We start from the raw sequence: 25636 nt of genomic DNA on the forward strand, positions 1-25636 counted from the left end.
TCATTCTTATTCTTATTCGAGTCTCATAATATCTATATTTTTCCACAACATCCACCTCTCTCATCACTTCCTTTTGGTTAAGAATAAAAGTCAGGAAATAAGAATGACACAGTGAAAAAACAAAGTAAGAATGTTCTTATTCCGTTAACAACAACCTTAAGAACAACCATTGTGGTTGCTCTAATGAATTAAGAATGAAAGACGATATATTGAATATCTATAAATCTTAACAATACATAGATGTTACACCATAAGAGCGTCCACAATAACATACAACATATTCATTCTTATTTGGGTCTCACACATTATTTTATAATTTACTACAACTCCTCATAAAATAAGAACAATATCTACTTTTTCTCACTATGACAAACATCATTCTTATTCAATCGGGAAATCAAGCTTTCCCTTAAATAATGTCTCCGGTTCGAGTGTTGTGGATGAAAAAAATACCGGCCGGAAGAGTTAGCCCTATATACCTGTAAATATTCTTAACTCAGAAATGATTGCCTCCAGTATGAAAATACATGTGGGAGACAAAAAAATAATAGAGAAATCAAGCATACCAAAACACTCAGAAATAGTGGTTTTCCTTCAACACGAAGAATTAAAAATAAAATACCTTATTATTAAGGATCCATTTTAAGCCTTTAGAATTCGCATATGCAAACCAAAACAAACAATGATTATATGAAATGCTCAATATAAGTGAATTCACTTAATATACAAGATTTTAAAGTTGAGTAAATATAGTTTAGCTTTGTTTAAGATTAGCTCCTAATTGAAAATATACTGTCAGAAAACGCATAGGTAACATGATAGCATAGGCTACATTGATAGTCTTATTCTATCTTGTTATCTCACCCTTATAACTACAAAAGAATGGAACAAAATCTCTTTTACCCCATTCTTATTAAAATCGGACCAGGACTACTTGTATAGTTGAACCCCTACAAACTAGCCTAAACTGCTATTTTTGCAAAAATATTAATCGCGCCTTAACACAATCTTAGTATTTCGCTGTTAGATTTTTAGGATGATAAAAAATCAAGAGTTTAATTTTTATCATACACCCCAAAAGAGTTTAATTCCTTACTCGTTGAATGAGAGGATACCTTTAATAGTAAAAAAAACCCTAGTAGAATCCCCAAGCATAAAGCCTTCTACATATATGGTAAGCACATAACCATATGCATTTTTTATGTTATATATTATATTTTAAATATTAATAATTCAGATTATGTCAAGTATTGGAGAGTCCAATACTGAATAAAGATTATGACACGTGATAAAAATTAATTTTCAACAGACATGATTTTAAGTTATTTTTGATTAAAAGAATTTAAAAATTAAGAAAATTATTTTTCTCCTCATATTCAATATTGCACTCTATGGTACTAGAGTCAATATATAACATAATTGATTTATGATTTAATGAATGATTCATTAATTAAATCATTGAACTAATAACTCAACATCCTAACTAATTTGATGATGAGTTCACTTTTAATAACACTATTACTTACCAATATGTTGTACTTTAAGGAAAGAAAACAATCACTTTTTTGCTTATACTTTTCTCTTACCTTTTATAATTGTAAAGGTATGAACATTTTGACATTAGTAAAACTTGATCATAAGAAATAACTATATACAATACATTTATATCATGGATTTTGGGTCCTTGGTGTTTCTTAAGCTACTTTGTAACTATTTCTTAAAGCCACACCTTATGTTCCAAATTATGTACCACTCCGTATATCATTTGTTTCTTATTATCCATAAAGTAAAACATGAATTAAATATATATTAATTTTACATTTTCCGACTAATAACAAAAAAGGGATACGTACAACAATACACAATTTAGGACAAAAGATGTGCTCTGATTTCTTTCCCTTTGTCCAAGCCACATGTTCAACCAAACTAGATTTTTATCAACTTTTAAGCCAAATTTGTTTCCTATAGTCATAAAAGAGCACCTATAGGGGTTGAGCCATTGGTAGTTGAATTGAAGATACTAATAAGCTGTTTGATAAAATTTGTGGCCAATTCTTGTTCTTTAAGCAATCTACTTTATAAACCATTCACTATATAAAAAGCTACAACTAACTTAGATTATAATTCATTCTCAACTTCACTTAATCACTTTATTCATCTATAGGCATTTGATTTTTCAGCTTCACTAATCCAATATGAAATTTCATCTATTTCCCATCATTACTTTTGTAATGGTGAGAGTTTTCAATTCCACTTCTATTTTTGTTGCAAGCTTCAAAGTTTTTATTATTTTGTATATATGATATTTTTTCTGAAAAATTAATGATAAGTTTTACTACGAAATGCAGATAGTTGCGACGAATGCTGCATTACGTCCCGAACTTTACTGGAAATCGATGCTTCCGAACACTCCTATACCGAAATCCATCACTGATCTGCTTCACTTTGGTCAGTACACTAATTCAAATGGTACCTATGTGCTAAACTCATGCTTATTTTATTTATATATATATATAACTGATCATAGGAACAAATGGATTCAAACTTTTGTTGATACAACTTTGAATTAATTCCATATATATATATATATATATATATATATATATATATATATATATATATATATATATATATATATATATATATATATATATATATATATATATATATATATATATATATATATATATATATATTATAGACATAAATTTTATCCTTGTTATTTATATCATGTAGTATGAGAATGAGGAATACATAAGGAGTGTATCATTTCATTGTATAAATCAATTTGTTCTTTTAACTGAGTCACCTGATACAGAGTTCTCTTTGGTACGGTACCGGTATATAGTACACGGTATGCTTTACCCTATCAAAATATAGGTATGTTAGAGATATGTTTCCTTAGTTGATACATTACCTTGTCCTTAATTGATATGTTTGGTATGCTCTTTATACTTACGTTATTATCATTAACTTAGTTCATACATCCGTGCACAACCGTTTCTTATTCATGCACAACGCTATGATAAGTTTCTTTCTTGTTTGTTGTAACATATAGGTGAGTGCACATCACCAATTACTTTTTTTGTTTGTTTGTTATTTAAATTAAACGGTAGGTGAAAACTTGGTCTGTTCCTTACAGGGAACCAACTCACAAAAAACCACGAATTGGTATGCAAGAATCAATTCACGATTCTCTACCAAACTGAGAGAATTGTGTTTCAATGCTTTTAACTAAAGTTGGCTAAAATTGCAGATCAGAAAGAAGAGAAACTTGGATATGGTGGTGTAAATGTTGGTGTATATAAGGGATATCATGGAAGTGGAACTAATGTTAATGTTGGAGTTGGACATTCTCCATTTGATTACCTTTATGCTGCTAGTGAGACACAATCACATGATGATCCCAATGTGGTCTTGTTCTTCATGGAAAAGGACTTGCATCGCGGAACGAAATTGAACTCACACTTCACCAAGGCCTCGAACGAAGCGACATTCCTGCCTCGACAAGTCGCGGATTCAATACCCTTTTCGTCAAACAAGGTGAAAGACATATTGAACAAGCTTTCAGTCGAGCCAGGGTCGGACGAGGCTAAGATTATGAAAAACACGATCAACGAGTGCGAAGCGAAAGGACTTAAGGGAGAGGAAAAGTATTGCGCAACTTCGCTCGAGTCCATGGTCGATTTCGCCACTTCCAAGCTTGGTAAAAATATTAAGGCCTTCTCCACAGAAAAAGCAGAAAATGAAACCAAGTTACAGAAATATACCATAACACAAGGAGTTAAGAATTTAGCAGATAACAATGTTGTTGTATGCCATAAACAGAATTACCCTTATGCAGTGTTTTATTGTCACAAAACAGATACAACAAAAGCATATTTTGTACCTTTGGAAAGTGCTAATGGAAGCAGAGTCAAAGCTATAGCAGTGTGCCACACAGATACATCAAAATGGAACCCTAAACATTTGGCCTTCAAAGTCCTCAAAGTTCAACCAGGAACTGTTCCTATTTGCCACTTCCTCCCTGAAGATCATGTTGTGTGGCTTCTCAAGTAGAAGAAACAACAAATGCCATTTGTGAAATCCTTTAATAACTATGCAGTTTTTACTCTCCAATAATGTTATTTGTATGTCTATATGCGACGACTTTCGACTTTCAGGTTTATAGCGCAAAGCAGTATCAGTACTTTGCGTTGTAAACCTGAAAGTTGTCGTACATCGACATAAAAATAATAAGTCTTTTTTTCTTTGAATAGCGTGCATGAGCTATAGAATTGAATCATAGTACCTGGATTACCTTTCTATCAAATTGTATGCCAACTACTATGTTTACTTTTACAACTTTAAGTGTGATATATTTGCTTGTGATGTAATATTACATATGTGCTAATATGATAAAGTGAACTTTGAAAGTCTTTGTTTTTTGATTTTTTGGATTTTAGATACACAAATGAGGCTAACTTTGGTTGGTCAATCCAATCAGTTCATCGATGGTTGGCAAGTATGTAGGTTTGAATGATAAAATTATACGTAATTTCGAGTATATCTCACATGAGGTTTTAAAAACCTCTCAAATTGATGATTAATATGATAATAAGTTCAATGAAAGAGAAAACATGTAAAGAATAAGGAAAACATGTAAAGAATATGCTGATATCAAATAATTTATATAATTATAAATATCTAAGCTTGAAATTCATAAAGTACCATGAACTTCAATCTGGGAAGAAAAACTTGCAAAATGATGACATTTGATTAAGAAATCTTTCATTAAACTCATAGACTAATCCTTCTTCTCTAACAACTAAACCATTCTCTAAGTTCACTCTAGTCTCTAACATGAACAAACTTGAAGACTTTCAATTTAAATGGTTTAATCCAATATATAATTAAATAGATTGTTTTGCTAGCATAAATGAACATACATGACATGGTAGTTAAAATCGCGATCCCTCGTGTGATCGCATGATTTTACGATTTACAAGACCATTTCTCTCATTTGTTATGCTCTTCTTTCTCTCCTTTCTATGTTCACTGTTTCTTCACTTTTCTTTTTCTATGTATTATGATGTTTTGTTGCAAAATGGAAGGAAGGAGACGACTCAACTTAAATTAAGGTTTCACTAAGTTTAAAAGTTAAAACAATGGATCGGTTCAAGCCCATTTCTAGTTATTTGTTTAAAGAGGCCTATTTATGTTTATTTATCTAAGTCTCTAATACTTTTTATGAACTAAGGAGACCCATTTCTTTTATGAACTTATTTTTCTAAATATAAAAACATATATACTCTTAACTACACTAAAACATATAATTACCTAGAAGAAAAATAATATTCAAACAAGTGAACCTTTTTAAATTCTTTATATTGGATATTATTTATCTATCCAAAAATCTTGATCTCTAATAGTAGATATATATATATATATATGTATAATTTTTTGTACCTTTATATTGATAAGTAAGATCTTACGAGTCATGCTACGATCTTAGGTTTACAATCTTTGACTCCCTTCCCGATCCTAAATAAAATCTTGATTCTAACTACCATATTCATGAATCACTTACGACCAACTATGCAAGTGATACTATTGTCCTTCCATCTTAATTTAATATCTCAAAATTACAGACATGAACCACTTTAGTCTTTTAATCACTTTCCTTCCATTTGATTTAACATTTTAACATATGATTAATCCCTAAAAAAGCCAATTGCATGGCAACTTAGTTTGTAATAAAAGCATTTGTTATTCCAATTAAAATTAACCAAGGACTAATATAACTTGTATTTATAATTTTGAGACTAAATGGGCATATATTTTTCTAGAGATCAAAAGTATCCCATAATTTTTTAGAGACTAATTTGAGGTAATTTGTTCCCTCTAATTAATTTCTAATGATACACTCTATGGTGAAGACATGATCACATCTCATTATTATTTCCAATTGAGCCTTAAAAGCCATATTGAATTGTGTATATATACATTTCTATGCAAAAAAAAAAAAAAATTATTTTCCAATTCCTATACATAAAAAATGATTTAATGAATCATATCAGTATTGTTACTTGCTAAACACTCCAACTCATCCAAGATTACACAGTGAAAGCCTCATCACCAAAATTCTTTCTTCTGCTAACATGAAAAACAGTAGCATTTGTGCATCAAGGTTCATTGATTTGAGCATCATATTTTAACATTGTCTCAGGTGTATATGATTCCAAAGATCCCCATGTTCTTCCAACCTTAAGTTTCACTTGGAGAGGAACTGCAGGAACATAAATGTAATCAGTAAATAAGTGATTTACATTATAATAAAAAAGTGTTATATAATACAAAAGTGCTTATATAATACAAACCAAGGAGTGAAATTGCTGTCTCCATGCATGTCTGTAATAACATGGCAGCTTCTTTTATCATAGAAGGATGAACTTCCAAAACTAGTTCATCATGTACCTGATTATCAATCACTAACAATATTGAGGAAAAAACAAGGAAAAATGGTACTAACAGAATACAAATCCTATAAAATTAACCTGTAATAGAATCCGGCAATGATCTTTAAGCATGCTGAACTTAGTTGCTACTGAAGAACTGGAATCCGCGCTATCGACTCCAGTTACAATTACCGAGTAAATTCGTAACATTGCAATCTTGATTATGTCAGCTGCAGATCCCTGGGGGGTTGAAGAAAGAAAACTAACATGAATACTAATAAGTTCTTAAGGAAACATAAACCCCCATCTGAAAGAATGAAAAGTTATATCATACCTGACAAATGGAATTCACAGCTTGCCTCTGAGCTTTTGATTTTTCTGTACTGTTGCCAAGTTTTATTTTTGACAGAAATCGTTTTCTTCCCTTAAGGGTCTCCACGTAACTGGATCGTGCATATCGAAATGTATTTAACGAATATGGTCAAAATGCAACTCAGTTTTAACAAAATATGTTGTTTCTACTAGTGCAAAACTAAAAGACCTATGGTATTAATAAACATAGTTTTTCTACATGGTTAGTTATAGAGATCACAAACAAGAAAACAAAAGAAAGTGGGACAAAATTTTCAATATCATCTCAATTATTGGATGACTGTTAAATAGCTGTGTTAGCATAAGAAAAGTAGAATAAGTTCCCCTCACCCTTTGTTACGACACGATGCAACAGCTTCCAGAAGCCAGGAAGCGACACCCGGAAAAGTTCTTTTGAAGTTCCGAATCTTTTCTGAAGCTTCATCAGAAGTGCAATCGAGTTGTTCTGCAAGGCTATTGGCACCCATACCATAAAGAATGCCATACACCATCTTTTTGGTCAGATCTCTATCATGAGAACCGACAGAAGCCTCAGGACACCCAATCCATCTCGATGCGATCATTGTAAAGACATCACCATCGGCCTCACTGAGAAGTTCAATAAGTGAAGGGTCTTTAGAGAAGTGTGCCATCAACCTCAATTCTATCTGAGAATAATCTGCTGTTAACAGCAACCAGTTGTCCTGCAATCAAAAGAAATAAATAAGAATAGAACACATGTAGACCATATCATAGAGCATGATTTATGATAGAACATTATGGGATCGTCCGATCCATGTAGCCGACCCCACCTAGTGGGATAAATGCTTGGTTGTTGTCGTGGTAGAACACAAGTACACCGAGTATTTTAACACAAGGCTTTAATCAGTTACTGTTAAAGACTTAAAGGTAAGATCAGACATCAAAGTATGGGGAAATTATCCCATATCATGATTTATTCATACGATCAAAAAGCACAATACATAGAGAAAACAAAAACTAAGGAACCAAAAGTAGACAATTTACATAATTAGCCTGGAATCTGTAAAAACTAGCAGCACTAGTAAAACAAATTATAATAAGTATGTCTTCTAGATTGATGTTAAGAGTTCTGATCTGGAAGAGTTTTACAATAATTAATTTTATAAAAATAAGTTATAAGTCTACAAACATAATAACAAACAGATAACACAAGTAGCAATCCCAAGGTAGTTAAATGGCTATCACCTGAGTAGGAACAAAGAAATCACGAGCATTAATTGTACAACAACTGTCATCAGCATCACCTCCATTTTTATCCTCATTCATTTTGAACTCCACCGCATGTTCAACACACTGCGTTACTCAAAACAATAGTTTAAAACACTGAATATAGCAGTTAACTACAAGAAAAAGGAAGGAAAAAAGAAAAGAAAATGCTGCTAAAATAATTCAAACCTGAAGATTAGGTTCCTCCATTGAGAGCCGACCGGTTGCTGTGGATGTTTGGAGCCAGTGACCATGTAATGTGTACTTCTGTGTGCTTACAGATAGCCTAGCCAGAGAACAAATTGATCCTAGCGTAGCGTTCAAGAGCTTGGCCAGTGTTCTATGCTCTTTAATGACTGGAACTATAGGATGTTCATGCCTGAAATATCACCAAAATTCGGCGAAGATGGTTAGCAAATAAAGAATACAAAGGAGTGTTCCTAGTTGCACATTTTGAAATTAGAGTAGACATACAAAGTTTGAAATTTCAAAAATATGATACATTCAAAAACGTGCACACCTTCCAGCATAGTAGAAATACAGCCCTGTCGCCAATTTCAACATTGGACATCATCGTGTGAGTGCAGCAGGTATATTAATAACTCATGCAAATTATGGGAAGATTCATTGTAATATGACTATAAACATATAACTTCATTATGAGTAACCACTAAGAAACCAAACATTACCAATTGCAAGGCACAAATCTTTCTTAACATGCTCCTTTTTTATAACAAAAAAAGTATTATTATATGAGAAGAGAATAGTACAGAAGAGGAAAAGACATTCTTACAGACACAAAGAAACAGTAAATGTAAGTCATAGCGCAATGCAGCTATCATGTCAATCCCTCTGCATGGGTACCACAGAAACCTTACTAAGAAAATCATGGGCAGAGCACCAAAGGGATGCCAAAAAGTGCTAATAGATTCTTTTCGACTGGAATGATGCATACTTGACTGTAATTACGTAGCCAACCCATATATTAGGATGTCTTTCTATAAAATTTGAAACTAGAGGTGTGGGCATAGGTTTCGAAACCTCAAGGGAGGTGAGTGTTATTTACTCGTGTACTTCTTTTCTAATTACCTTCAAAACAATCGGAAATCATAAAGAAATATTGCAAGATTCTATTTAATATGGATTATGAGCTACAAAGGGGAAAAGAAAATGCGCTTAATACCTCAATGCATCCAAACAGTGCTTGTCCGTACTTGGATGTTGTTTTCCCTTATTTCGACTATCAGGTATAGGCAGCTTCAAGTGTTCAAATAGCACCTTGGCAATATCTGCTGGCATACTCAATGAAAATTTGATCCCAGCCAGTTTATAAGCTTCATTCTCAAGATACCTTAGCCTTTTTACCAACAATTTACGAGCCTGGATGCATCTCTCCAAGTCAACACCAATTCCCCAAAGCTCCATGTCAGCAAGAACATTCAACTAAAACAGAAGTGTTATAAGTAACATCAAATACTTAAAGCAAGTAAGCATTTGGAAGAATTGAGCTCGTAAGTAACATCAATTTTGCAGGTTGACACTGTTGAAGACAAATTTAGAGGGAGTGGGAGAGAAAACAAAAGCAAATGATGATATATACAGGATAAGATCTGTATCAATTATATCACACCCACAACAATTCAAATTATTCCAAGGCTGTTTTATTAAGCTCCATAAAAAGGACAAATAATCATATGATACATTTTCCATTAAAAGCCAATATCAGCCTTTTGATCACATATATACTTTTGTTTACCTTTGTCTTTATTAATGTTCATGCAACATCAACATGATAATTACTATCTCTGGTCCTTTTCATAAGACCATTTTAAGATTTTAGTTATAATCCTTTTTATGGACTCTTTTCAAAGTTTTATGTACATTAATTGCTTTTGTTACCAAAATACCATTGCATTAATTGATTACAAAGAGAAATTATTTAATTAAGTGGAAAGAGACCGCTAATGAAGGGCAATTTTTGAAAACTACATCTACTTGTTAACAAACTCAATGATACTAATTTACAACATTTCTTAATTCGTGTGAAACTATGCAAAAGGTCTTATAAAAAGGACCGGAGGTAGTATTTTATAATTTAGTAGTTAGCATGATCAAATCGCTTTTTGCAATGAATTACTAAGTGGTGTGTGCCAAGTCTTAGACTGGTGTCAAATTATCTGTTAGCAACGTTTAGCCAAATATGAAGGGAGATGACCCCTCGAGTTGGTGTGTTGAAGCACTTACAATTAAATATGAAATCAGATGAGAAAGGATGGTTAGTGATGAGTAAAAGTTGATTAAATTGACGCAACAGCAAAAAATTCATGTGATCCAAAGTGGAATTATTTTCAACATCCCAACCCTAGCATTCAATCAGCCAAAGTATAAGTTTAAAACTATATAGAATATACTAACTACCAAGATGCAATATCAACAAATTACCTTTCTATCATTCATTTTTTTAATGTTGCAAGTATTAAAAATCTTTAAAACAAAATCCATGAGACCATGACAAAAGAACAAGATGTGATAAGTTAATGTTCAAGATGTCTCCAGCAATGTCCCTGAGATGCTCTAACTGAATCTAGAAATTGTTCAACATTCTTTTATTTTATGAAATGTTCATTATTATAATTTATATTTTAATTTGACATGTACAGACATGCATCAAAACACAAGGAGGTGCATCTTACATTGTAAAATACAAATCAGACATTAAACCAAATTTTAAGCAAACCAAAGAATCGTAGACACTTACCAATGGAATTTCGATTCCCATAAGCACTTCGACAAGTTTCTCAGAAACAAGTAGTTTCCAAAGAACAGAGCATAATGCTCGTGTTTGAGCAACCCGACGGCAGCAACCATTATGAGCAGCTTTTCGCATCTGATTCCTCCACCTGCCACTTTGAGTAGCTGTTGCAGCATCCTCAGCTGATAACCTCTTCTTTACCTCCTAAATTATCAAACATAAATGTTAACACTACTCTACAAAGCAATGACATAATGACACCAGATATATGCAGTTTTTGCAATACAACTATTTCTATTACCTTATCCAGGTTAGGTTTGGAGCTACTCTCTTCATCAGGCCAAAGAATCCAAGCCACAACACACATGTCAATTGCATCTTTAACATGGATATGGGGCAATAATACGTATGAATTGTCTACAATTTCAAGGTCCACTGTATTTCCAAGATTGTCCAGGCAGCCAAATCTCTGAACTGAAACAGTGGGTTTTTTCAGCACCTGAATCTGAATCTTCAAATTCCAGGCAAACTTTCTGACATTTTTGTCCCCTAATATTTTACTAATTCTGCTCCATCTATGCATAGCAATCTCCAAGCCCTCCTTAGAATTTGAAGATGAAACTTTCAGCTTAGGACTGTGTCCACTCAACGGTAAACAGCCATTTTTTCTACTGTCAGACAACAGAATATCCCTGGGAAGATTAATGTAGTACACAGGAGAACCTTCCCAACAGATGGCCATGCCATGTATTTCGAATGGGGCAGCAGAGTGCAGTTCCATGCGTTTGATGTAGTGGATATCAAAGTAGAACTCTGAAATAGTATCCCATAGATCCAAAAATTGATCAAGCCCACCAAGACTACTAACTGCATTAATGGGACCTCTCTGACTGGAACTAACCCCATTACCACTGGCCAAATTTCCACTCTGGTGTTCATCTATACCACGAGCATGACCCCCTTCATGTATACTTGTTTTATCATTTGTTTTCTGTAACTGGACCGAAACAGTGGTCATATCTGAATTTTTTGTAAGGTTAAAAGTAGCCTTTAGCTCATTCCTCGTAGATCCTACAACTGGAACTTCAGACTTTTCAGTAGAAATGCTATATGGCATCTCTCTGCCTAGTTTTCCATCTACAGGAGCCAGAGGAGCATTGTCCAATGATTTTACTAAGTCACCTCTTTCTTTTACTAAAGGAAATTTATTAGAATTATTGATGTGGTCTGCAGCAACGACGCTATGACTAGTATCAGCTGTGTCACTTCCCGAGGGACTTCCAGCTTCTTTCCTGATAGAATCACTTGCAGCAGCAGATAATATGGGTGGAGCAAACTGTGGGACATTGTATCCAAGTGACTTGAAGGCTGAGAAAGCAGCAACCCTTGCCTCTTCAGCTTTGTCAAGAACAATCTTCCGAGCACCATTCTTTATCTTCTTGGCTACACTAAATTGTGAGATCCTCCGGGCAGAACCTTCGAAAGAAATGAAATCAACTCTCAATACAACAACAGCAACCGAGCCTATAGGCTGCATGGGTCAAATGATACCATAATGTTCTATCATAAATCATGCATGTAGGCAAACCATTGACCACTACTACATCCTTCTTAATAGAAGAACTATAGGAAAACTCATATCAGCTTCGCAGACATCAAATTAAAAGATTGATGCAATGAATTTAAGCAGTATAACAACCACTACAAAAAGAGAAACTTGGACAAATAAAAAAGTATAGTGCATTACTAATGGCATCCCACTTGAAAGTAAATTGAAGGAAACACTGATTGAAAAGACGCAGCACGAAAGATGTTAATTAAATGATTTTCAATTCATAATTTACCATATCTAATTCCAAGTAATAAAACATCAATAATACACTCTCAACCTATAACACATAAAAAATAAAAAAGCTCACTGATAACTTTCACAAATCACCTTCGTCTGTGGCCCATGACGAAGATTCAAAAAGTGCTTTTACTATCTCAGGAATGGATGCTTCGGCAATTGCAAGAGGTGTACGTAGACCTGCTTTATAGAGTGCTCTGGCTCGAGAACCCTGCATATCAAATGACAACAAGGCATAACATTGAGTGCTAATACAAGCCATAAGCTATTTAAAGGTATGGAGTATGTCAAACTGTTATAGAACTTGGTGTACTTACTTTAACTAAGGGAATGGTGGTAAGTTCAACGACCTCTGCTCTAACCCCAAATGATACACGATTTTGAAACTTAGCAACTATGCCTTCAAGATCATGCCATCCAAGCCTCTCACAAAACACAGCAACCATAGATGCAAACCTTCCAGCATTCTCTTGCAAGGCTTGAACCATTCCTCTTGCAACTTTAAATGCTTCACAGACCTCACCCACAGGAGCTTCCTTCATAAAATAATGATAAAAGAGCCAACAAATTTTAGGGGTTATATGGAAAGGGGGAATAAAGTTTGAGAGGAAGCAGAAGAAAGTTAATTCAATAATGCAACTGATAACGTACAATAAAATACAGTTCTGTTTTATTTATGACACTGGTACTTTACCATTTTTGGAGTATTTTGGCTCTCCATAGCTGGCTACAAATCCCCTATGTATGACTCAATAATAATTGAAGAGAGAATAAAACCTTTTCTCTACACCTACAGATTGTTTTCATGACTTATCTTCAGTTCTCTTCACATGGTTCCTTTCAACAATTTTTCATGGTTAGATGCAAACGAATAGGAAAGCTGCGTTAACTTTCTGCCTTAATTTGTGTTTGGTTGTTGTCAGTGGCCGAGGCAGGGGTTGACCTGCCTATGCCATGGTCACCCCTGACTCTTTTTTATAAAGCAAAATTGCGAGGTAACAAAATTATTGCACACCTCAATTTAAATATTTATGTATTAGTAGTGTATTGCACACGTCCTTATTTTTACCTTTTTCCTAATAATATTCTTTTATTAGGTCCAAGCAACGGAGAAAAGCACCTGAACTAGTAGTGACAAAATGAGGGCAACATAGAATCTTCTACAGACGCGAAGTGTTTGATCATCCGAGTTAACTGTTCCACTGGAGATCCCAAGTTGATTTCCTCTTGTATTGTGCAACCATCTTGTATTATCTCTTGACTTGTTTGAGGCACGTATTGGTGCTCCATGTGCCATATGCATCAAGAATGGTTCTGTAACACCTACTCGGTTGCCAACTGACTGCAAAGTGCAAACATATAATTAAAAGTATTCACAAGTATGCTAAGATTCCATAATTGGTCAAATCTACATACATAAAAATGTCTCAAAAATTGATCTCCCTGGAGCTAGAAATACAATTCAAACAGTACACATTATACATAAAGTTCCTTCTGTAGAAAATGACCTATCATGCATGCAGCATAAGATAGGTGGTAGTAAACATCTGCTGAACTTCAAGCAGGTTTAATAGTATGTCATTCAAGAGCAAGAAAGGACAACCATTTTATAATAAACTAAGTGAAAAGGCAAATTTGGATAGAAGAAATTCACCTGGTCAAGAGGAGACAATTTAACGAAACGCTCATAGTACAATTCCCAATCTGGCTCAACATCAACGTTGATTGGTGTCACCAGATAAACTATATGCAGGTCAGATGCAAGGACAAATCCTTCCCTTGCCCTTGAAATATCAGCTAGCACAATCTAAGAAATCAACCACAAAGTATGGGTTAATAAATGCCAATCACAACATGATCATCTCAACTACCTCTAATTATCTAAAAATGGTGGCCCAGTTCATGATGCTCCCACCTAGTGGGGTCTAGAGAGGGTTGATGTACACAGTCTTACCATCATAAGCAAAGAGGTAGTTTACAGGATTTGAACTCATAGCCTCCAGGTCACAAGGCAAGCAACCTTACCACTGTGTTGAGCCTTAACCTCTAACTACCTCTAATTATCTACCTAAATTTAAATCATCCGTGTGAGTATCAAAACCGAGAGGGTGGGAAAAGCCAGTAATACAATAAACCCGGAGCTAATTAAGAAAAAAGAAAATACATGAGAGCGGTGAATAAAAAGTAGGGAGATATTTACAAGTGATTCTTCTGGACAGAGAGAGCTGCCAAAAGATGCACGCCCAAGAGGTGTGGTACTGTAGAGCTTAGTGTCTTCATTCCATTCAAGAAATTTTCTTTGGCATAACCATTTAAGGGATTCTTGTGCAGATTTCACCACTTCTTGAAATGGTTTTGTGGAGTTCAAAAGAGTACATCTAACATACCGATGAATATCACTTGCAGTTTGAACTATTCCTCCAGCGACAACTTCTAAGATTGCATGAATCATTCCATTCATATCTTCAGATAAACAGGAATGCAATGGCGAACAGCTTCCATTAAGAAGTCCTGTAACTTTTTTAATCTCTTCTGGTTTGCAGATAAGTACCTACGTAGGTTAAAAAAGGGAATTTCACTTGGATTCAAATAATTAAAACAAAACAATGCAGTCGGTGTCACATAGATATGCCAAATAAATAAATAATTTTAATATCAATGTAAAAAACCAGTCTTATTTGAACGATCAAGCTTAGAAAATTGCATGTGACTTTTTAAAGTGCTCATGTAACTACTGGGAAACTTTTAATCTTGACCAACCATGTATGGTTATATGGGCAAGATTTGTTGTTCTTAATCTTAATATGAAAGGTTGTCGCACAATATATATATATACACACACACAAATATATCCACTATGAAGTACAAATGTAAATGGATACTAAAACAACAACAACAACCAAGTCTTTATCCCACTAGGTGGAGCCGGCTACATGGATCGAACGATGTCATGATGATCTATCATAAATCATGTTCATTGACAAATATAAATGGATAATAAATAAAAATTAAAAGGAGTACCAAGTAGTACATATACAGGAAAACATCCCATACAAAATCTGCATATTGTACTGGAACAAACCACAGACCCTATATACACAGAAGTCAAAAGCATACGAAAAAATGCCATACACTTTCTCCTTTTGTATCAATTCCAGTTCGTCCAGCACGACCAGCCATCTGCTTGTACCTTGTACCATCTATAAAATCACGACCAATTCTAGGTTGGCGGAAAATCACCCTCCTAGCTGGCAGATTAACGCCAGCTGCTAAGGTCGATGTGGCAGTTAAGACACGTAAAAGGCCTTTTCGGTAACAGGTTTCAATAATCTCTCGTTCCTCAACCTATGAAAAAGCAAAAAAGATGGCCTACGCCTTGAGAGTAGGTACAGAAAACTCACAGCATTTCCTCAAACTGGACATCAAATTGGAACTTGTGCAAACAAAAGAAAGTGTAACAACAGTGTTAGTGGAAGCCATAACCCAAGACAGAAAAAATGCAATTACCGTAAGGCCAGCATGGTGAAATGCAACACCACAAGGAAGGGTTTCCTCTAATATGGGGTCCAACCCAGCAGGGGCCTTTCTCAAGGAATCAATGGCAGCATTAATATCAGCAAACTCACAATCTTTCTCATGAACATCAGCAATAAAGCTTTTAAGGAACTTCGCAACATGCCTTGCAGTTGACTCACAACCCTTTCGGCTAGAGCAAAATATTAACACAGACTGTCCCTCTTGAACAACCTGAAAAGTGAAAAAGTAAATCAGATGTCCACAATTATTCAGATATTGGAATTACGAGGTGTAGTAATTAAAGACTCTAAAGCACCTACTTCATTACATAGTTCAACAACATGATCTGGATCTTTACCACCAAGGTCAGCGGCTTTTGAGATTGTTCTAGTGAGCTCCATACTCTTGTTATAAATGGAATTCCCAACTTTTATATATTCTTCTAAAGGAACTGGCCGGAACTCAGTCTCATATAATGCTGCCTTGATTCAAATTTGAGACAAACAGAATTTTAAGATAACCATCAGAAAAAGAACCATTTACACCAATGTGACAATGTCAAATGTTCGAGACTGCCAGCAATAATTAGTCATTAATTTAAAATATGAAAAGAAAATAGATAATTAGAAAGAAAACACAGGTGTTTGAAAGAAGGAATGCAATAAAGATCTAAGTAAAATACCAGACTTTAAAAAAGTGAAAGTGCCAAAGATCAAAACAAAACACGATTTCTAAATAAAGAAATGCATCAAATATCTACAATTAAAAAGTCTTTGCTAAACCCGAAGATAAATGTGTTCATGTTTCATTATCATTGAGAAGCCTGACACAGACCAAGCAAAGTGATATTCTTGATAATTATATTGCTTTGCAAAAGATGCCTCCTGTCTATAACAGCCACTACCTGTTAAAAATCATTAGGCTGTTCAAATTATAAGGCTGCTAATCATTTTCACCTTGTAAAGAGTAGATTTACACATGTACCACAACATCTAAACAATACAGCACTTCAACTATTTACCAGCCAGCCATTTCCACGTCTACATTTCTACAAACTTTTCCTTGTCATTTTAGAAACCAAATGATAAAATAATAAAATACTGCATATTCACATCCACTTTCTCTTATAAACAAGCAGATAGACACACACACTGTTAGATACAGGCATAGGAAATAAAGGGGTAAAATATTTGGAACACAAATCAATTAGTAACAATAAGAAGTTGTTTGGGTTGGTTAGGTAGTTAGGCCAATAGCAAAGGGGTATAAATCAACAGAGAGAGAGAGAGAGGCCATTCAGGAATTAGGAAAGGTTTAGGAAAAGCACATTAAGTTGTTTTTGTGGATAAAATTCAGATTTCAAAGTATTAAACATGTATTATGCAACTAACATAGAAAATATTATGTTGAAGCAATTATACTATAAAAAATCACAACAGAATAGGACAGCTGGCTAAGAGAGAGACAGCTCAATCATTGATGTGTTTCGGAGTTAGTGATGCATGTTATTCTGCTTACTTGAAGCCAGTCAGCAACTGCTGCAACGTTTGGCATTGTTGCACTCATTCCAACAATTTGCAGACCTTGAGCAGGATCAGCTTTATCACTGCTTCCACCAGAACTTTCAGAACTTGATTTTGAAATACCTTCCCCTGCTGCATAACGAAGCTTTGTCAACATAAGTTCTAAAAGATAACCTCGACTTCGATCTCCAACCTGTCAACAAATGTAGCATTCAAGTTCCATTTTAAGTTTAAACTTCACAAAAATCTAATAAGAAAATAGAGGAAAAGCAGCAAGTAAAAGAATTCATGAACAAATAACTAGAAAATAATGACTGACGATACCATATGCAGTTCATCTATCACAATAATTCCCATTTCTGATAGACGTCCCTCTTCCAATAATCTATTAATCAACGAGTTTGCCTTCTCTATTGTGCAGACAGCTACAGAAGTGTCTTTAGGAAGAGTCCCACCACCTTGGTTGCCATAATAACTACGAACGTGTTTACCGAGTGGCTCCAGAAGACGTTCAAGGTGTTCAGCCTACATGAATCAAAATGAAAATATCATACTTAGGTAATTTGAAAATTTTGAAACACTTATCAACTGGACTTCTTAAACAACATGCACAGCCTGAATCGTAACTTTTAAATTTTTAAACGACGGGAGGACGGATGAAGATCACCTTTTCTGCACAAATTGATACATATGGAAGAACAAGTATTGCCATTTTTCCAGTTGTTATCACCCTCCGCAACATCAAAATCTCAGCAACAAAACTCTTACCCGCACTGTAGCAAGATGCAACAAGAAAACAATTCATATATGCCTTCCTCAAATAAAAGACAAAGAAAGATAGCATGACAAAGATAGAGAAAAGGATAGTGAAATAAATTGACAACGGAAAATAAAATAAAAATAGGAGAATCAGGTCAAGAACATGAAGTGTAAAACACAGATGACGTGCTGCAGAATACCAAAGAAACAATATAAAACACTCCAGCAATAACAGAAACAAGAATATAAAATCATCTATAGATTCAATTAGACAATAAGCTCATTACAAGGGAAGGAACATAAAATGAAACAATACAATATTACAATCATATTTATTGCCTAAACACATCATACTGTTCTTGGTATTCATTACTAAATTTGAGATTCTAGCATTCACTCTAAATAAAATCCTTATGTTGGAAAATGAAATTTATTATAAAGCGTCCACCTTTTGAGAGAAGAGAATCTTAAATCAAAGTGTCGAACAGAAATATGACATAAGGTTTATAGTAATTTCGAGTTACATGAGAAAATACCTTGTAGAAGCACAATATACAAGATTTCTTCTTTGTAGGACGCCATCCACCCGAAGGCAATCAACCTATAAAATAGAGAATAAATGAAAACAATGATTAAACATACAAATGTCAGAAACTTAATGTTTTTAAATCATTTTCTTAGTTGTCAGTAAAGTTGCATCACAGACCACAGATAAGAATTCCAGGGAAAAAGATTACTTCAACCAAAGTGACCCAAGTCAACCACAATGCTAGAACATTTGAGAAAAAAGTAGCAGCCAGGATTCAAAAAATATGGATATTATATGTATTGATGAATTCTGTATTTATAGTGAAATAGGGAGAAAGGGGAAAAAAACTCCAACATAAAATGCATCTGTACCTGCCAACGGTAAAGCTTTGAGATTCCTTTCTTTCTATATATGCTGCATATTTCAGGTGGAAGCCAACTGTTTAGGTCTAAATGATCATTAAGTGATACACCACTCGAAGGAGTACTTTCATCAGAAGCATGTGCACTAATGGCTGTCCTAGCATCATAGAGGGGTGAATTAAATGCCATACTTACATTATCCTGCCTTGAAAAATTCACTCTCTTGCATATTGCATCTACTAAAATATCTTCTTGCTCTTCATTCATCTTCCCATGCATATGACCCTTCGAGGAACCGGATTTACACCCTCTGCCAGCCCCAAAATTAATATTGGTCAGATTACCAGCAGAACAATTTTGCATAGTCTTTTCATCCAAATTACTGTCCTCACACGAAAAATCAAAATGCTTAACAGGAAGCCTGGACTCTTCTTTCAATGGATCTTTTGTGTGCATCCCAATCAACCCTTGTGAAGTACTCATTTCAGTATTCCAGAGTTTGCTTTTGCTTTCATCAAATATTTTCCTTGGCTTCCCATCACAATTTTGTACATTACATGAGCTCTCCATCTCAAGCCGCTCTTCCATGACAGTATCCTTAGAGCCATTAACCATGGGAACAGACAAACCATCAACAAGTTGAATTGCTTCATTCCAAAAAGCCTCTCCAGGTGAAAACATTGAGCTTCCACGTGTTGACTTTGGAGTCTCCTTAACACGTGTTTTAACAATCAAAGATCCAGGCGTACAGTATTCACCCATATTCTTAGGTGATTTTGGTGTATAACTACATTTTCTCAAGCTTGTGTCAAGAGCCATAGTATCACCACCACCAGAAACCTGCCACACAGAATGCAAGGCATCAAAATATCAAAATATTAATCATAAACTGCAGTAGAAATCTGGATAGAAAATCCAAACTAGTATCAATTTGGGTTTAACCTTTGTAGAACAGGAACCAGACTTGATGTCTTCAGGGATCTTTGCACTAGAGATGTTTTCACCACATTTACCAGTGTCACTAAACTTCTGTGCTAGACTATTACTTTCCACTTCTAATGTCGTGGAATCACGTCTCTTATGGTCATCCACTTTCATCTCTGATGGTGAATTAATGCTCGGACGTAAATCACTGCGGGTGGTATAGTTTAATGTTAGAAATAGGTGAATAAAAAAGAAGAGAGAACAAATAAATTAACCTGCAACAGTATTCCTGATTGTGCATCTCCACTAGAATGCAAAACTTGATGCTCACAAAGAGATACAATTTCTCAAATAGATAGAGTGACGTACCTGCAATACAAAGACAAAAAGTCTTCTGCAAAATGTTTGAGTTCTGACTTCACTGCACCCTGCTTGAAATCATTGCAGTTGTTTTCCTGTACAGGGTCTTGAACTTCCATGCTACTCACCTTGGGTAATTCATTTATTGGTCTCAGCTGGTTAGCTTCAAACTCTTGATGCCCTCGAGCCGAATAAACAGGTGGCTTATCAAGTTCATTGTCAGAAGCACTATTAATCTCTAGTGCTAAATTTCTCTTAACCAAATCATTCCTAGTCAAAGAATCAGCCGGCATGTTTGATAGCCTGGCGGCATTGCAATCATCCTGCGATGCAACCAAGTAACTGTCCAAAGTACCTTTGGCACTTGGAGAACCATCACCCCCATGTCTTGCACCTTTTTCAGATTTCCCAACTTTAGTGGCAGGTGACACAGCTTTCCTTTTCTTTGAAGCATAAAACTGCATTATACATAAGCAAGAAACACTGAGCGAGACAAAATCAATCGAGTTTGTAGAGGCAAACCACAACAACAACTAGGTAGTCTTTAAACGTTAGTTTGGGTACATCATAATATCTATTAAAAAAACATGTATATGAACAAACCATTCAAATCTAAGTTCTTTTAATGGTTTTGCCCATAGTCTTTCTTGGTCCCTCTACATCTTGCAAGCAGGCTACATTAATCCGAAATAGTGTGTTTGTTTGGGATTAATTCTCAACAAAACCACCTAAATTTTGACGGAAAAAAAACACTTATATAACATAATTCGAACAGCTTTAGAGTCTATTTGTGAGTTGGTTACTGAAGGGCAATGGAATGAAGAGAAAGGCTTCAAAGATATAAAATACACTTTTGATACGACTCTCAATCCTTCTTTTTCTATTCATTCCTCTCTGGAAACCAACTCGCAAAAAAACCCTTATGGTATGTTTGAGTCGGATTTTGGAGGGAAATGAAAGACTTGAAAGGGATGAAATACACTTATTTTACGCAATCTAAGATCACTTATTCTTAGACTTAAACAAACTGCCCCTACTTATTCTTACACTTGTAAAACTCTTCTCCACACATATGGCGAAATTCTACCATGTTTTTATCATCATCCAACACATATATTCATTTTCATCCAACACAACATAAGAATAAACACAAATTAAGCAGCAACGTTCAAAAAATGTCATTTTTCTTGGTCTAGTTTATTTTCCCACGTAAATAAATTCAAGTTCTTCATTTTTTTAATAAGAAAGATGTAAAAATGGGAGAAAGAAGAAATGGGTATGCAGATAATGATATTGCTCTTGAAGTGAACGAAACGGTGTCGTAGATGGTTGAATGAAATAGAATAGAATGAAATTAAAGAAGAGAGGACCTTATGAATGCGATTGCGAGGAGAAGGAGAAGCCATGAACGAAGAGAAGGCAATGAAATGAAGAAAAGTAGGTCTTGTAATGAATACGACGTCGTTTGAGAAGTGTTTGAATCCTCCTCATGCAGTTGAGACATATAAGAAGCAGAAGCAAAAGCAAAAGCACAAATTCAAATTGAAATTGAAATTTTTGGGGCAATGGTTCTAATTGGTTGTTGGATAAGGGAAAATAATTTTGGGTTTTAATTTTTATTCCATGCTTTAAAATTACACATCCCAATAATTTTTTAAATTCCTAAAATGTTTGTTTTTTTACAAATGACCTCTATGGCCAATAAAAACATTTTTGTTAAGTAAGGTTAGGGATGAGCATGTGTTGGATTGGATAAGGTTTGTCCCTTACTCGACCATAAATATTGATATAGTCATTTTCTTGTATCATTAGAACCGAAATTAACCATGCCCTAGATATTAGTTGGGATAACCTTTGACATCAACATGACCATGAACTTTATTAAATATAATGCATACATATTTTAGATAAAACACTCTCACTATTTTACTTATTATTATATATATGTAATTTGACATATGAGATGATATATGCATATATATTGTTAATCATATATATTATGAAAAAAAATAGAAAATCAATGATATTTTCGACTAAAAAATGTCATTACTATATACACAATTGAATAGAGACACATACAAACATGATAAGTGAGTAGTCATGTGACAGGTCAGGTCGGGTCATGTTTGTCCCCTACTCGGCCATAAATATTTTTTGGGTCTATTTTTTGAACCTGAACTTGGCCCTAGACCTGATGAGACCTGACTCTATTTAGGCTCGATCATGATCAAGTCAAACCAGCTGAACAAGTAGCGTCAGGTCATGCTCAACCCTAACTGAGGTCATATACTTTATCGCTGCCATAAGTTACATATATGTATACGAGAATGAATGAGTAGGATGACAAAATGGGTAGTAGATACGATACGCGCACTCTATATATGCATTTTTAAGGTAGAATATATAATTTTAGTTTGTTTTTCCATTTTGCTCCCAATGTTTGTTTGTTATGTTCGTGGGGCGTTCTAATTGGATAATGCGAGTGACTCGCGAGCTTAATATTTAAAAATGTTGAAGTTCAAATAAATTGTGATGTAATATGATTTAATGTAATGGCGTTTGACAAAATATTAATAAATAATATAACATAATAGAAAAATAAAATAATAATACAATCAAACAATAACATAAACTTTAATAAATATTATTAAGTATCAATGTCTCAACTTCATAATATCACTAGATAGTTAAAAATAAAGATAGTAAAATAAATAATATTAACAAGTCTTGTAAAGACCCACAACTAAAAATCAAAGCAAAACAAAATATAAAATGTAAAAGATCTAATATTCTAAATAAAAAAATATTTTGAAAATAAAATAGAAAATGGAATCTAAATCTAAATCTAAAAATACAATGAAACTAATAAAAAATTGTTCTGAAAAAAAATATATTATGAAAACAAAATAAAAAATAAACAAAATTTTAAAAAAATGGAATGAAATAGAAATGAACATAGTATCATGGAGAAACCGGGAAAATAGAGAAAGAAAATTAGTGAAATGGAAAGATGGTGGCAAGGTGAAACCAAGAAACAAATGAGAAAGGAAAATAGAGAAATGAAACAGAGTTAACAAATCAATGGACAATGATAGTAGCGGTGATGTCGACAAATGGAAAAGGAAACCCAGTTTTTAGAGGGAGAGAGACAACAAGGAAAAGAAAGAGACAAAAATAGAAATTGTTTAGAGTTTTAAGTTTTAACCCACAAATGAGCTCAAAAAACTCATCCAGCCCGTTTTAAAAAAACGACTTAGAAGCCCTAAAACCTGCCATTTTCGCCATGGCCCCACCACCGTCATGCTGTTATGGCAGATTTTTCGAGCAAAAGGTAGATACGAACTTTTGGCGGGATTTTCCAAATGGCTAATGGTGGTGGGCCAAAAAATGCCACAGCCACCGCCATGGCCGCTTTTGGGCTACACTGTTAAAAACTTGAAACACCAAAACCTAATTATGTAAAGTATTTTTGAACTGAAGGTATAATTAAAAATTGAATATGATCTTAAACGTTTGCCTCAAATAATCGATAATGAGTCATGTGTTAAACATGGTACCCCATTTTGTTTGATGTGCAAATCGTAGAGAGAAAGAAATAGTGAAGATGATGAATTGATGAATAATACTTCTCATTAGATAATGAATAATGGAATCACCAAGTTATTTATGGAAAGTTAAGTTGGTTGGAGTAACTAAAATAACAACCCGCACTAAAATAACAAGCCTAAAATAGAAATGAAGTAACTGAGCCCTTAGGATAATAAAAAACAGGCCCAAAAAGAAAACTAAAGAGAACAAAAAACTAAGACAAAATAATGCATCATTCTTTCTTCCTTCTAGCCTCACTTGCTTCAGTTTGTTGGAGAGAATGTTGGACTCTTTCTTCCAATTCTAATAGTCCCCACAAGTTGGGATGTAGATATTTAACATCATAAGCTTGAAAAGTAAATGATGAAACAAAACAAACGGGGTGATAGGGCCTTTGTAAGTATGTCTGCAGTTTGAAAACAAGTGGGGATGGAAAGCAAGTACAAAAGCCCAACTTGAACCTTCTCTCTAACTGAGTGGTAATCAACCTCTATGTGATTTGTTCTTTCATGAAAAATAGGGTTGAAAGTTATATCAATGGCAGATTGATTGCCACAATAGAGCATTATTGGTTGAGGATGAGCAATCTGCAAGTCTTGCAGCATTATACTCTGCTTCAACTAAAGATCTAGAAACAACTTGTTGTTTCTTGCTTTTCCATAAAATGAGAGAATTTCCTAGATAAAAGCAATATGCAGAAACAGATTTCCTAAAGTCATGACAAGTTGCCCAATCTGAATTAGTATACCCTTTTATTTTGAAATCTAAAACTGTAGGGAAGGAGATTCCAACAATGATGGAGCCCTTAATATATCTTAAAATTATTTTGGCTCCCTCAAAGTGTTTATCAGTAGGCTTAGATAAGAATTGGCTTAAGTGCCCAACAGAAAAACTGATATCAGGTTCAATATGAGTTAAGTAGAGAAGCTTGTTAGGTATCACTGGCTAAAATACACCTAGAAGGGGGGGGTTGAATAGGTGTAGCGGTCAGAGTATCCGCTTTTCCGAAAACAACAAATAATGCTGAAATAACCCCAGATTAATCGATTAACAGAGAAGAAATAATCGATTAACGCAATTAACTTAATCGATTAAAATAGCTCAGATTACACAAACAGATTCGGTTTATTGCACAACAATCAACCGAGATTGAAACAAATATACAGAGCTAACAGATATATCAGAGTTACAACAGAACAGTATAGAAACATAATATTACAATTAAAACAACTATACAAAGTAATCGATTGAAGCAATAAAGAGAGAGAGGGAAAGAAAAATCATGCAACAAAGTTTTTATCCTGGTTCGTTTGCGTGTCCACTTGCAAACTACATCCAGGCCTCCCGGCTGATCTGGGAGATTTTTCTTCACTATAATTGAAATAACGTTTTACAAGCAATTCTTCCAATTACAACACTTAGATATTCACTTGAAACA

General features: G+C 34.2%; 2 protein-coding genes across 3 annotated transcripts; one reads left to right on the forward strand and one right to left on the reverse strand.

The window, feature by feature from the left end:
* On the forward strand, positions 2117–4417 carry LOC109350689 (BURP domain protein RD22-like). Of its 2 annotated transcripts, none has more exons than XM_019591946.1 (3): positions 2117–2234; positions 2349–2469; positions 3257–4417. In XM_019591946.1, exons 1-3 carry the CDS (start codon positions 2196–2198, stop codon positions 4057–4059), a joined length of 963 nt encoding a protein of 320 aa, XP_019447491.1. In that variant the 5' UTR covers positions 2117–2195; the 3' UTR covers positions 4060–4417. The 2 variants fall into 2 exon arrangements, with proteins under 2 accessions (XP_019447491.1, XP_019447492.1); XM_019591947.1 differs by having other exon boundaries at positions 2349–2448.
* On the reverse strand, positions 5914–22137 carry LOC109350690 (helicase and polymerase-containing protein TEBICHI). The gene is made up of 27 exons (XM_019591948.1): positions 21981–22137; positions 20620–21068; positions 20269–20458; positions 19336–20166; positions 18972–19036; positions 18344–18449; positions 18001–18201; positions 17672–17869; positions 16474–16635; positions 16145–16384; positions 15770–15982; positions 14838–15188; positions 14292–14444; positions 13758–13979; positions 12955–13173; positions 12728–12848; positions 11090–12264; positions 10795–10992; positions 9220–9479; positions 8226–8415; positions 8016–8123; positions 7140–7492; positions 6772–6880; positions 6537–6677; positions 6360–6456; positions 6205–6268; positions 5914–6112 (listed from the first exon to the last, which is right to left on the reverse strand). The coding sequence occupies exons 1-27, from the start codon at positions 22014–22016 to the stop codon at positions 6043–6045; spliced, it is 6522 nt and encodes a 2173-aa protein (XP_019447493.1). The 5' UTR covers positions 22017–22137; the 3' UTR covers positions 5914–6042.

Source organism: Lupinus angustifolius, chromosome LG06 (assembly GCF_001865875.1).
Source record: "Lupinus angustifolius cultivar Tanjil chromosome LG06, LupAngTanjil_v1.0, whole genome shotgun sequence".
Lineage (NCBI taxonomy): Eukaryota > Viridiplantae > Streptophyta > Magnoliopsida > Fabales > Fabaceae > Lupinus > Lupinus angustifolius.